Here is a 15,094-nt window from a genome sequence, read left to right as displayed (position 1 = left end):
TCGAACGTCACAACTCTAGGATGTTAAGCCTATCATGAGTACGAGGCTCTGATACCAATTGTGAGGGATCGATGACGTCCTAAGAGGGGGGTGAATTAGGACACTTAGAACTATTTCGGCTCCAAAAACAACACAGGATAAACCTATATCAATTTCTATATAAATGTGTTCTAGGTTTATCTAGTGTGTCTACTCTACCGATCAAAACGCTTACAACCTATCTAAGAAGGTAATTGCAAGTAAGTAAATGCGAAACGTAAATAAAGTAGAGAGCAAACTCGACACAAGAATTTTTTCCTGTATATCGATGGCATGAATGCCACCCCTAGTCTGCGTTGAAGCTCCACAAAGGATATGCTCCCGGTCATGGCTCTTGAGCCACCATGTCACAAAGACAAGGTCCCCACTCGGATGAGCTAACAAGCCACCAAGGCAAGGTCTCACCACTAGCCTTTCTTCCGATTCCTTGCCGCCATGATCACTTTAGAGCTTGAGCCATCAAGGCAAGGGTCTCTACGTTCCCATACACGCTTCTCCACACCAAGTCGGAGGGTCAACAAGCTTGAGCAACTCCAGCTCAAGTTGCCGGCGAGTCACCAAGACTCCAAGGTGCCGCCGTACGAAGAGGTACAAGTTTGGATCACTCATTGATCCACTCTCTAGGCAGCAATCACCTAGCAACACACTCTCTAGGCCTATAAGCACTAATCACTCTCTAATTTTGTGCTTAATTGCCTTGGATGATCACTTTAAGTACTTTAGTGACTTAGATGTCTTCTCAGATGTATATGAACTTCTCTAGACTTTAGCACTCTCAAATGACTGAGTGGAGAGGTATTTATAGCCTAAACCCCGAACACTAGCCGTCATCCCAACGGCTCAGAAAGTTGTTAAAACTGGATGACCCGGTGAGAACAATAGTACTAACACCGGATTATCCAGTGAGTACACTCACACAAACTAGCCATTGGAACCCCACTTATGTCACTGTGAACACCGAACACTCTGGTGTGTACTGCAACATCATCACTGAACATTCCGGTGAGTATACCTTAGCTATCTGAGCCAACATCTTCTCTGTATAAATTGCTCTAGTGCCTTCTCTGGTGCTTATCAATTTATCATTGGACTATCCCGTGAGCAATCCTCAGCCATCCGAACCAAATGCAACCCTCTGTGGAAAATACACTCCGGTGTACACATGACTTCATTACCGGACCATCAAATGCCTTGAGCTTCGCCTGCCTCTTTGTACTGTTCATTGTTTAGTGTATTTGTTCACGGTACTCTTGCTTCAACTGGACTATCTGATGCCTTCAAAATCTTCTGCCCAGAACCAAATGCTCCGATGTGTATTGCTTGTTGAATACCGGATCATCCGGTCAGTTGATCTTCAACTTCAACTCTTGAAACTACCTTTGCTGGAATTTCTCCAATGCTTCTGCACATTTGACACTGGACCATCCAGTGAGGCAAAATTGCCTCCGTTTGTATGCACTGTTCATTGTCCGGTGTGTGCAACACATTTAACACCGGACCATCTGGTGAGAATAAAACTGCTACGACTTCACCAATTCAACCAAACTTTGTCTCTGCTTCGGTGGCTTCTTTATGTATTGCATCCATGAGATCTACAAACATATATTTTTGATAAACATGTTAGTTCCATTGACTATGTTATCATTAATCAATAAAATAATAAACATGACCTAATAGGGCAATTTTCCCTATACTAACCCATATACTTTGTGCTTGAGAGTGAGTTAGGGTTAGGTTTAATAAGAAGGCATGAGTTGAATTGAGATATTCAATATGCCAAGTTGAAAGAGCAAGATCAAGAAAAGCTCAGTGGATAACTTATATGATTGATGCTTGCGGTTCATGCCTTGGTGGTGAACTAAACGAACATGACGTGAAGAGTGAAGTCTCATATGCTTGGTGCATGGGAAGCTATCAAGAGGGTTTCATGAAGCTTCTAGAGATCAAATGAAGATCAAGATGGAAGCGATGATGATGATCATCATCAAGAGAAGAGGAGTTGATGAGCATTGAAGAGTTATGAGACGCGTTGGGGCTTGGATGATGTGTTCGTCAAGTCCGATGGGATTGCTCAAGGCAAATATATAACTAGAATATATTTTTTTAGTTTTACCAATCTCAAGAAGTTTGGTGGGAGACTGAGTTATAGGATCAATAGTCGTACTATCAAGAGGGGCTATCGAAAGTGTTGCTCGATTATTGTGCCAAGTGCTCAAACCATGTGCTTAAAGCGAGATGAGTTTGTATTGAGTTCGTTTTAGGAGTTCGAGATATCTAAAAGGTATGTTAGATTTAACCCTTTATTGTTGTCTGTCTTAGTGGCAAAAAGTGGTTGTGGCCAAACCTTAGTAGTGTTTGGTATGTTGCATGTGGTATCTAGTTTAATATTGGTGGATTAAGCTTTGTACAATATTTGGAAGTGTCTGAATCGGCTTTAGAGTGTTCCTAGTTTTGATCCAATGTGGTTGAGATTATGAAATCAGCTGGGATATGTAACCTTCTAAGTAAGCTTTTCGTAGAGTCCGAGATTGTCGAAATTGGACATCGGGTTCAAAAGTTATCGCTGTTTTTTCTTAGTGTCAATTGTGCTAATTAGATGTTATAATCCTGATTCTGGATGTTCCGATTCCGATTTTCAAAAACTTAGTGATCTCAGGTTCAAGTTAGTTTTAGATCGGATGTTTCGGTCCATACATCGGATGTTACGATGTATTTTTTTCCCAGGCCTGGATTGATTTTGAAGTTCAAATCTGTTATTTTGAACTAATCAGATGTTCTGATATGGAGTTCAGAACCTTCTATGTGGGCTGAAAATGTGTTCAACAACTAGTTTTTTTAGTGGGGTATAAATACCCCTTTACCTCCTTGCGTGGGGCAAGTCTTCGGAGGGGTTCGAAGGTATTTTTCAGGTGTCTACAAAGCCTTGAGAGATGTTGGAACTTGATGTTCCACATTTGAGTTCTCTCTTCCTCTCTCTAGGGTTGCTTTGTGATATCTAAGGCCTTTATGGCTTAGTGAGTAGAAAGAGATGTGTGTGAGGTGTGGTACTTTGGTAGCCCACGGTTAGTGCACTAGTTACATATATTTGAGCACTCGGCATTGATCGTGCATAAATCAGGGAGTTTGTTACTCTTGGAGACCACCATCTATTAGATGGCTTGGTGGTGGATTGCCAGTGATCTCATCAAATGAAGATTGTTAGGAGGCTTGAAAGTGATAGCGAAGCTCACCATGTCCGGAGTGGAGGAAGAGTTGACCATATTGGAGACGATGAGTGTTTTGTGCAACCTTGTGAGGAGAAGGGTTGAAAGAGGCCCGACTCAAGTATGTCCGAGCTTCCTCAACGGATATGTAGGATATCGGTGGATATCCGAACTTCAGTAACAAATCATTTGTCTCTGTATCTCTTTAGTCTTGTGCATTACTTTGATATTCCTACTTGTATGCTTATATGTATGTACATTAAGTTAAATTCGTGATATTCTGTCTAGCTATTTTACCTACATCGGAACATCCAATGAATAGTATCCGAACTTCTGATGAACAATATTAGAACTTCCTATTAGAGTTTCTTGCACATATTAGAATAATCTTTATCACACTAAGATTTTAACCTTCATATTTGTTTAAGATAATTGTGTACTAGTTGAGCCTAATATATTTAGGTTTTTTACTTGTGAAAAATCCATTAGTTTATTTTCACACAAGTTTAGATCAACTTTTGAATAGGGAAAGAAGTTTTCAAAAATACATACTCACCCCTCTAAGCAACATCGTTGTCCTTTCATCTTTTTACCCAACTTCTGCCATTCAATCTCCACTATTGTGCCAGTGGACCTCTTCTCAATCTCAGATTTTTAGTTGAACAATAGTTGAAAGCTCTCTTCATACTTCCCATGAATCTGATCAAGTGGTAGCCTCATCCATGCCCATGCCTTAGAATATTTCAACTTGATCTCATGTTGTTCTTCTAATTTCTCCTTTGCTGCATTTGGACCCTTATTTGGGTTCTTCTTTATTAGTCTCCAAGCCTATTTGCTACCCACCCTTGAGTAGCCATCTTCCCCTGCTTCAAATTGGCAGTAGAACAATCATGTTCAAATTGAAGAACCTTTACCCGCACATGAAAACAAATGAAGATTACACCACATCTATAAATGAGCATTCAAAGGTTCTTCAATAGTATGAAATTACTTTTGTTGTGCGCTCATCCTAAAATCTAGAAGCATGAATGCGCCATGGACAACCATTATGTGCACATCTAGAAATGAATCTTGTGGGATCTGCTTCAAATTAGCAAATTCAAAACCTCTTCTAATGGTATAGTGCCGGATTGCTTTTCTGAATGTTAAGATGTCAGGAAACAAATAGTCCTTTTCAACGATTGGGTTCTCTGGATCATGTAAGACATTTATTTCCCCTAGGACTACATCATTTATCTCTACCTTAGGTAGTTGTGCACTACTAGTTGGTTCATCAGGCTGGGCATGTTCGTCAGGATGAACTGGTTCAAATGATTCTACAGTTGGTTCAAAAATATATAAGTGCTCATCATTGACACGTACATGGCTTTGGAACATCTGCTTCTATGGCTGTAGGTTCTTCAAGATCTGCTTCTTTGGATGCAGATGCTCCCTGGCCCGTCCAAGGCTATGAACTACCATACTGAGAAGATTGATCCACAAATGGAAAAGAATAAGCATGCTGACTAGGTGTTGAAGGGCATGCCTCACTAAAGAGTTCTTCAAGTGGTAGGACTTGCTGGCTATGTATTAAACTCATATTTAACAAACTTGACTGTACTAAACAAGTGCTCCACACACATCTCATCATTGTACATTTCAAGCAATTTTACCATTTGAGTTTGATCTACTAGACTCATATCTTCACCCAATGTCTTGTTAAAGAATCACACTACTGTAGTCTGGTCTTTGCCCTATTTCAACTCAGTTTGTAAGCTTTTCATGAGTAAATTTACTGAAAAAGATTTTGTCTCCATGATCCATTTCAAAGATCGCCCCTTGTTATACATGCTCCTACTATGTGAATCGATCGATACAAATGCTTCAACCTTGAGGACTACCGTGAAGAATGGCCTACCAACAAATCAAAAAATTAAACGAATTCAATCCCATTTAGAGACAACTTTTAGACCATTCCATCCTTTTCTACCGATATATGGGTGGATCTGCATCAGATTCATAAGGTAGGGGAAGGATGTACCTCGTTCCAGGGTCGTCCTTCTAGTCCAACCACCGCGAGCAGCTCCGTGCGGGCCTCAGGCTCCCATCACCAGTTGTGTAGGTGCTGAGCGGTTGCCTCCCTCATGGTCGCCTCCGCGCCAACCTGAGCTAGGGTTAGAGTTCGTTAACTACGAGCAAAGAGCTATAACAGGCACCACTTGGTCGAGTCGGACGCGAAGCTAACAAAACAGCTCGAGGCAGGGGGCATTTTGGACCATGCGAAAATACGCGGCGGTTGGAATGCGACTTGGGTGTATAAAATGACATTGGTGCAATAGAACGAGATTTGTAATGATATGGTTACAAATATCCTATTTATAATAATATTATTTTATTTTTTAAATTTGTAATAGTACGGATCTGATTAATCCAAAGATTTTTGTCTAGAAAAACTATGCACGGGAGAAAGAGGTCTTCAAGCAAACGCAAACCAGCCGAGTGGAACAACAGCCAAGAGCAGGGAGGAGCCATCCTTTGGATCCGCCTCCATGGCTGCCGCTTCTCCCCTCGTTTCTCTTTCCCTCCTCCTCCTCCTCCTCCCAGCCTCTAACGCTATCTACTGCGACGAGGACGACTGCTACGACCTCCTCGGGTACCACTTCCTTCTTCCTCCCCTCCATTCTTCTTCTTGGTTTCTTGGTTCTTTCGCCCCCTCACAAGTTCGGTGCGCGCCGCAGGGTTAAGCAAGACGCGAACGCGTCGGAGATAAGGAAAGCCTACTACAAGCTCTCCCTCAAACAGTGAGTTCCCTCCCGCCTTTCTTGATTCTTGCCCGTAGCTTCTTCCTCCAATTCGACCTAATGCAACGACGACCGTTTCTTGGAATGTCCTGTGCTGTGTAGCCATCCGGACAAGAGCCCTGATCCGGAGTCGCGGAAGCTCTTCGTCAAGATCGCCAATGCTTACGAGGTCTGGCATCGACACTCCTGCACTTCTCTTTCTTGCTTGAACTGGCATCTCTTCCTGGCGATGGCTCAACGATACATGGCGTTCAAGATCTGTTGTCTAATTCCATGTGTTGGTGCCAATTTGTGCAGGATTTGTCACGTGCACCGATATGTTTTTGAATTTCATCCATGAATCTTGCCCAAATCGTAGAGTAACCACAGTATCTGGAATGCACTCCAAAGAATCACACATTCAGTATCTTATTTAACCGCAGTACATATTTAGGAGTTCAGTTTCCCAGGTTCATTTCTGACAGCCGTGGTCCATGTGTAGTGATAGAGGTGGCCCACCAACATCATTTTTCATTTGTTGAGGTCACATCATCTCTCCACCTCCTGTTTCTTGAATTTGTCACTGTACATGGGCATGGGAAACGGAGCCCCGTAAGAATGTATAAAATGAGACACTAGATGTGCAATTCCTTGATATATGTCCTTAAATCTGTAGTTACACGATAAAAGACACTAAATGTGTAGTTCCTTAATGTATGCCATCAAATCTATAGTTTCGTTTGTCCAACTTATTTGTATTGTGAAATTTACTCTTCTTATTTGTTTGAGCCCTCAAAGTGTCAGTTTTGTACTTTGAGATTTGGTCGAAGAAATTAGTTTCCTGATTTACTATTGCTGATATGAAATTGGTAGTTATTATTATCTGTGGCCCATGGCAAGACACCAGAGTTGAGAACTTGAGATTACCCTGATCGTATTGCTTGGTTGCACAAGGACTTGCCATTTCTCTGGGTATATAGCTGACAAAACATTTGCATACAGCTTGTCATATTTGTCAAGTTGTTCAGACAATGAAATTCACATAACCAACATTCGTTCTGGTTGGCCAGATAATTTGTACAAATTTATGCTCCTTTTCTAATCTAATATGGAGTTGTGATTAGCATTGAACTGTTGACCTTGCAAGATGAAATTAAGTACTTCCTTTTGTGAAGCGCACGGCTGTTTACTACTCTTCGCATCTTGCTATGCTCCACTTTTGTTTGGTTCCTGAATTTGTCTCTTCCAATTGTTGTTTTTTCTAAATTTGTCCCTTCCAATTGTTGTTTGGCTCCTGAGTTGATTTAAATTTCATCCCTCAGATCCTAAAAGATGAATCTACAAGGGAGCAATATGACTATGCTATTGCACATCCAGAGGAGGTAAACCTGCATTCCCTCATTTCTTGTTCTGGAAAGATACGGATAAATTGTCTGTCTTCATCATTCCATTGGAAACTTTCATATTCCATGATCACATCATTTTTGTTTTTTTAAATAAATTATGTGTTAGTCAATTTCTATTTATATTCTTTTTATATACTACGTACCATTGTATGCTTTTGTTTCATCACCACTAGATATGAACCATCGAGCTATATCTACCACAGGTCCATGTCGCCTCTTTCTATTTGTGAGACACACTCCTTAGTTTGACCTTTTGCTTTTTCAGAACTCAGAAAAACATGCATTTAAAGAAAGAACGCTGAACATTAGCATGGTGCAGATAGCGAAAATAGCAGCTGCTATGCCACATATGCACTCTTTTGACTTATTAACACATATGCAACATATTTCCGTGCTATGTTTAGATTTTTGGTGAACTAAATTAGTTTTCTAACACAAAGGATTGTCCTGTGCTCAAGTTTGAATTTGAAAATATATATCATTTTTTTTTCTGAAAATAGTCAATTGACATTGAAAAGAGCTATATTTTTTAATTAAAAAATGGATACCCATGAACTGAAAGCTAAAGCATTTGAATTGAAATCTTGAATATTGTTAGTAAATTTTGGAATCTCAACTAGTTTGTTGCAGTTTCAATTTTCTATTTTTCACAAGATTTAGATTTTATAATTATAAAGTTTTGATATCCAAAATCTAATTGAGATTATCTCTGTTATATTTGTCCTTAACACCTGTGCACTGCTAATAGCCAGTTTCGTATTTATTTATTTGCTTATTTATTCTTCATTTCAGGTTTTCTACAACACAGCTCAGTACTATAGAGCATACTATGGACATAAAACGGTTCGATTTTTCTATCCATAAAAGTTTGAGCAGCAATGTTCCGCATAATATCGATAGTACTGCAACTAACTGAGCTGCCTGTTTGTGATAGGATCCTCGGGCCGTATTAATTGGTCTTCTTCTAGTTGTTTCAGCATTTCAATACATAAACCAGCTGACAAGGTATAACCAGGTATGGGCATGGAATAAAACAGGAAAATTTATAGGTTGTCGAATTTTTAGCTGTGATTCAAATTGGTTGTTTATGAACCAAATATTCAACTCATTCAGAAAATTTCAATACTGCTGATACCTATTAATATCAAAGTCGCTAAGCAATTTAACATACTATCCATTATATTGCTTTCAAAAGAATAACTGCAGTTTTTTTAAGAATTGTATCCATTACTGTTATACAAGTTTGAACTTGTCATAAAACCCAAATTCTTTTCCATAGGTATTCCACTTTATTTTCGTGGAACCTTTTACCATCTCAGAGTTCGCAGTTTTTAAAACTCTTCTATAGGTATTTATTGTATTGGTCTCGCAAATACTTAGGATACTAGCTCGATCTAACTTTGTGTAATTAGATATATTATGCTACTACTTTGCTTTAGTTCATTAAGCTTCTACCATAATCTTTTTTCTCTAATCAATATTCATTTCGAATAAATAATATTTTTGTTTGCGAAGATTTGTAATTTAGAGAACTGTGTCTTATACAGTTTTTATTTCTATATGTAATATTATCATGAATATCATCATAAAGCATATGATACTGTATCCTTTGCCCCATTGAACAATAGAAAGGCAACCAAGTGCTTTAGCATTACATTACATTACAAAATTTACAATAGATCTTTAGCCGTGCAAACATTAAAAGTGTAATGCCCTTGTTGCAGGCGATAGAAAGCGTCAAACAAACTCCTGCTTACAAAAATAGGTTAAAAGCATTGGAGTTTGAGCGAACAGGGGGGATCGCAAGCAAAAAGAAGGGTCACAGGCAGGTGGACAAGTAAGAACCATATCTGATAACTGTTTCTTTTTTTGGCCAGTTTATTTTATATGAGAAATTCAGAGCTGCTTTGATTCAGGCTCTATTTGTATTTTACTTTTGGTGCTCGAAAAAAAATTAAAGACGTGTTTTATTTATTGTCAACATGATGTTGGGAATTTTTCAACAGGCTTGATATATTCATATGCTTTCCTAGAAAAAACGTTGCTCTTTCAAAAACTGCATGTTTCAGAAAGATACATGCTGATATCATGTTGCAATTCTTGATGCACATATTCTATTGATATTTTTTGTGGTGCAGTCTTTCATAATATCAAAAGTATTCTCTAGTGACCTAGTTTTCTGTCATGTATCACTTTGCATTTGTTTACCATGTCTGGTATAATGGCTTTCTTTCTCACATAGAAAGGTTTGTTTTGAGCTGGTATATAAAAGCTTCATTTCTCATGTAGGAAGGTCGAACAAGAGCTCAGTAATGAACTCGAATTGCAGATCCATGGGGTCGAGAAACCATCTATGTGGAGGCTCTATGGTGTCCAATTTGTACTTTTGCCTTACTCCATTGGCAAGGTCAGTGCATCCTTATAAATTTGTACGTTTTGAGCAGATTTAATTGCAAAGAACCCACTGTCCGTTTCAACTAGTTGCAGTTACCTACTCATGATTATAAAATTTGACATGAAGCGTACTGACTGTACTGCATGTATAACTTTTCATGTGGCAGGTGCTTATTTGGGAGATTTGTTGGTTTTGGAGATACCGGGTAAAGAAACTACCATATGCATGGGATGATGCGTGCTACTTGACTTGGACTTCACTCAAGATGCCTGCCAATACATGGAAAAATATTGGTAATCACCAATTCATCTAGCAATATGTGAGAGGTTGTTATTGGTGGGGTTTTGTTGGTGAAGGTTGCAGGAGTGATGGATTGGGGGAGGGCTCATGGACCTTAGCGGCCGGATGGCACCATGCCAAGGAGAAAATACGCCAGTGGTGCGACGGGAGAGGGAGAGGGAGAGGAAGTAGGGCTTTCTTGTTGTTCATGCTCAAAGAATGATGCCTTGTCCATATTAGCAGTGGCATGCCTACCATAATATAATCCGAATAACAAATGCTAACTAGATGATGATAAGATCTATAATACCCTGTTGCTGAGGGAGGCCCCTAACTGACTAGGGCTGGGCTGTTGGGGCGCCATCTACCTGCGGTTGCTGCACCCTCCTGTGTACACGTAGCTGCAGCCGTTTGCCACTTCCTGTGGCAGTAAATCCCCACCATGGCAGAATCTTTGTTATACCAATTAATTAAACGTGCCCGTGTGTTTATCCAGGTAATAAACTTTCATAGCATCCAGATGCTATTGCTTGGTTCAGCTTGTGCCACACCCTCGGTGTATCTTGCTTATTCCACCACATCTGGCCTATACCACACCCTTGGCTCTACCACAAGGAGGTTGTCAGGATGATGTTTAAACTTGTTAGAAGTTTGTTTGTTGGAGAGTAGTTTGTTTCAGTGGTTAGAGGTTTTATTGGGAGGTGGAAGGAAGGCTGGCCCACCTATTAAGGCTGAATAACGGACTCACCAATTGATTCTTTAATAGTAGTGTGTGTGTCTTATATATATATTCGTTTGGCTTAGTGCTATTTGGGTTCTAAATTCTGGAACATTCTATGTTGCTTTACTTTCCGAACATAAATGCCATTTCCAGACCAGATTACTTTGATTTTTCAAATCTGAACCCTAATCTATTATATGTACACATCCAAGTTTTGCAGTCAACTAGCATATGCAAGTTGCCTTCTTTACCCTTCTATGGACTAGGGACAATTTTGCCACAATGGACAATTTTGACCCCACAAATACCAAAATTTCCTTCTTTCCCCTTCTTACTCCGATCCTCTTCTCTTCCTTTTCAGCACACAGCAAGCACTGTCTGTTAAGGTACTGTCTGTCTTTCCCGGTTGCTCGGCTGTGGTAGAGCTTGCCACCGAGCCGTTGCACACTTTGTTTATGCCTTCATCGTCACCCTCTTCATAGTACTCATCCTCCACATCAGAGGATGATAAAGGAAGTACCAAAGCAAGCGAGAAAGCAAGCGAATGATTGAGCGGGGCGACCCAAAGTGGCAGGCCCCTGTGGAACAGAGTCTGGGACAGTGGGGCGCCACCTTTAGCCCGTGAGGGCTCAATGATGGCAATCTTGCACCGGCAGTGTGCTGGTTTTTGCGAAGTTGACCGTGGGGTGGTGGAGAGGTGGGGGTGGGGGTGGGAGGCAGGAAGGGTGAGGCCCCTGTTATAGTGGAGACTATAGTAGTGCCTGGTGGCTTCACCATTGGAGCTGCCCGTGGCTGAGGCGGAGCAAAGGGAAGGGGCATCGGGGGCACGGCATGTAGCAGGGAGGAGAAGACTGAGGAAGATGAGGGGGTCAAGGTGGAAAGTGGGTATGGTGGCGTCGCCGGTGTGCTGTAGTCGCGGGCGAGGGGCTGGGTGAGGTTCTCGGTGGGCAATGCCTCTCTTCTGTTTGGCCAAAAATAGAATTAGAGAAAGAACGAGCAAGGAAGGGAGGAAGAAGATGAGGGAAAAAAATGTCCATAGTGGCAAATCATCAATGTATCCCCTCAAGATAATGGCATTTGACCTTCAAAGTAATGGGCAGGAAAAGATCAAAGCCCAAAGTATTAGGTAGCAAAAAATCAATTACGCATTTAAGTTTTCAAATGGTAATATTTTTTAAAGTTAGCATACATTTCATTAAGTATTGATTTTTTACTGAATGGCAAAAGAATAACGCAGCATGTATAAGCACAAGAGGGTGGGGTGAGGGAGGTATTGAATATTTTATTGGTGGATAGAGTTTGTCCCTGCACGTATTTTTGGATGCTCTGCCGCCAGAGTGTGAACTGTTTTATCAGCACTGAAAACTGTTTTTCTTTTATGAACAGAATGAAATAAGCTACCTAGCAAATGTATATCAGCCAGAAAATTTTAATCAGGGGGGGGCCATGTAGCCAGAACTAATCATTGGCTGGTGCCAAATGTTTGATATTTTGTTTTCCCCCTTAATTTCGAATTTGATCTAGATTCAAATTGAGATGAGGAAGTATTTGATACAACACCAAATAGCAATTCCTTGTTTATACTTACTGGATCTGTGTTGGCATGCCAAGTATTGTGCTTGGCAAAAGGCTTGGGGAAGTATTTCATTCAGTGTAGTGCAGAATGTAGTTATAATAGTAAAATGATTGCTATAAAACACGTTTACTGCCAGTGATCCACTGCTTAACTGGTTGAACTAGGAAACTGCTAGTTGAACCATACAGTGGGACTTGGGGGCACTAGCCAGTGTGACCAACTTGCATACTCTTCAAAGATATACCTAGCAAATTTGCCCGTTTACTGAATTGAACATTTGAATTTGTTTGCATGGCCTCTTTCTTAATTCATATCTTGTGTTTCAGATGAGTCTGTGAAGGATAATCTAGTCACTAGGCGCCTTTGGGAAAAGAATAACATGGAGAGGTACATGGCGGAGATGAGAAAGGAATCAAAGCGCAGAAGATAGCTGTATCTTATTTTTTGGCTAGAGATTACAAGAGTTATTTGACGGCACGGCATGTAGGACAGCATACATACTGGAGTGAAAAAGGAATACATTAACTCAGTCTTGAATTCATCGGCGGGTCATGATGTGACGTCCGAAGTGTCATGCCACAGAACAAAGATGCAGAGTAATTTTGTAACCCTGTGAACGAACTGTAATCACATCGTTGAATGTGTAGGGTAATTCCATAACAGAGTATTTGTTTTTGTCCCGTACGATTTCCCGTCTATTTGAAATTAGTCGGAGGAACATCTATACATGTGTAATGGAGACTTAACCGAAGAGTTGAACAAGACATTGTTTCTGTGATGAGTAACGGGGTTGAAACAGTTCATTTGTCATTGAGGGTTATGCTTTCTCTCCATCTCTTTCGTTCCATCTTCCTCCCTAGTCTCTATCCATCTCTTTCACTTGCCCCAGCGCCTATTTATTCCTATGTCTTTCTCGGTAAAAAACCAACTGCGATTTCTGATAAGTCTTTCTGCTTAGAGCAAGAAGCGGACTTTCAATCCTATTCGGATCTTGCAAGACTGACTTTTGTGAAACTTATTGGAGCTGCACTTCCTCGGTTCACGAATGAAAGTAAAGAGTTCAATTCCTTATTCCAAGCGAAGAAAGACTCTTCCTTAAAAATGATAGTCTAGTCTTTTGAAGCGCCTATATATAGTATTTCATTGGATCTGATTGGTCCAGTTTATTACTAGAATTAAAAGACTAGAGTGAGGAATGATGAGCTATTAGGCTAACCGTACCTATAAATAGGATAACCGGAAATACCCTAGATAGAAGGAAAGCGGCCGGCCTACTATGGGCACCTGTAGGGATTAGTGTGTGAGACCGCGATCCACAAACTGACGCATGGTTGCCTGTCGCCTCGCCTCCGTCTATACTTGCAAATAGCCTTGCCGTATTGGTGGTGGCAAAGGTTCAATTGCTTATTGTCGTTACTAATGTTCAAGTTGGGATGATTTTCTCGGGGGCTCCTTGCTTCGTCTCACTCCGTTTGATCTTCAACCAACATGGGACCTCCGTTTGATATCTCTAGCGGGTTCTGTGCAGATGTTGCGCACGCCGGATACCAGCATAGAGAAGGAAAAGCAAGTGTCCAAGCCAAAGCTACTCTCGGTCATTGTCAAGCCGCCCCGCAACGGTCTTCCTACAGGGATGTTGTCCTATCCGATGCCATCGATGCAGGGACCACGAGGTAGCCAACACGAAGTAATCAATCCGATGGGTGGTGGCAAGAGGCGGCGTAAAGAGAAGCCTGCCGTCCACTCGCGACTGGGCAAAATGGACAGCGATCCTCTACAGTGTAGAAGGCAATGTATTTACTGTAGCAGCGAAACAGTAAAATATGAGTAGATAAACAATGATTTGTAGTGGTCTGATCCGTTGATTTTTATCTGGAAGGGTCCTCTGCAGTTGCTAGCAGAGGATCCCGATCGGGGCAAAATGCATTCACTCTGTCCATGGCAGAATTGGCAACCACGTCCTCCCTGTCAAAAGGTCGCTGCTTTTAACTGCCTCGCCTCCGATCACAGGATTATACAGTGAAGAGATCTTCTACAGTGGATACTCTATTTAAAGTCTAGGCACAAGGATAGACCTGGTAGAACCCACCCGTCACTCCAGCCTACTCACTAATAGTCGCCCTTCACTGTAGATATTCATAGCGCTTCATATTTTAATGGTATAAATTTTTCTTATTAAAAAATTCTAATATCTTGTTATTTACAAACTAAGGGTTTAGATGTTTAGAGAGTCACCGAGAAAGGGATGCGATCTTGTATCACCAACAAGAAGAGACAATTAAATGCATTAGCAAAGGGTATCTTTTATCATCTTTAAATGTCAATGCATTTAATCGTTTTTATTCTCTTACCAATACACATGATATTTGAAATAGTCTCATTCAAATATATGAAGACACAAATGATGTGCGCAATGAGAAATATCATGTGCTTGTTAATAAACTCAATAGCATCAAACAATTTTCCTATGAAAATGCTAATGATATATACTCACGTTTGAATATTCTTGTCAATGAGATCAATAGCTTAGGTTTGATGTAAATTAATGATGACCAAGTGATGAGAAGAATATTTTAAACTCTTATTTCAAAGTACAAGTTGATAGTCTCTATCATCTACGATAACAATGACATCAAGAAGATGACTCTAAGTCAAGTACTCGACAAGATCACCGCTCATAAGATGACCATAAACATAGGGGTGGAAGCCTCTTCCT

General features: G+C 40.5%; 1 protein-coding gene across 1 annotated transcript; it reads left to right on the top strand.

The window, feature by feature from the left end:
- The first annotated feature begins 5,687 nt into the window (after window positions 1-5,687).
- Window positions 5,688-13,188, top strand: LOC133901804 (dnaJ protein ERDJ7). The gene is made up of 10 exons (XM_062343313.1): window positions 5,688-5,874; window positions 5,960-6,022; window positions 6,125-6,191; window positions 7,324-7,383; window positions 8,200-8,250; window positions 8,342-8,422; window positions 9,132-9,244; window positions 9,697-9,814; window positions 9,969-10,095; window positions 12,705-13,188. The coding sequence occupies exons 1-10, from the start codon at window positions 5,771-5,773 to the stop codon at window positions 12,806-12,808; spliced, it is 888 nt and encodes a 295-aa protein (XP_062199297.1). The 5' UTR covers window positions 5,688-5,770; the 3' UTR covers window positions 12,809-13,188.
- Window positions 13,189-15,094: the final 1,906 nt, after the last annotated feature.

Source organism: Phragmites australis, chromosome 2 (genome assembly GCF_958298935.1).
Source record: "Phragmites australis chromosome 2, lpPhrAust1.1, whole genome shotgun sequence".
Lineage (NCBI taxonomy): Eukaryota > Viridiplantae > Streptophyta > Magnoliopsida > Poales > Poaceae > Phragmites > Phragmites australis.
This window is presented reverse-complemented; position numbering and strand designations above follow the sequence as displayed.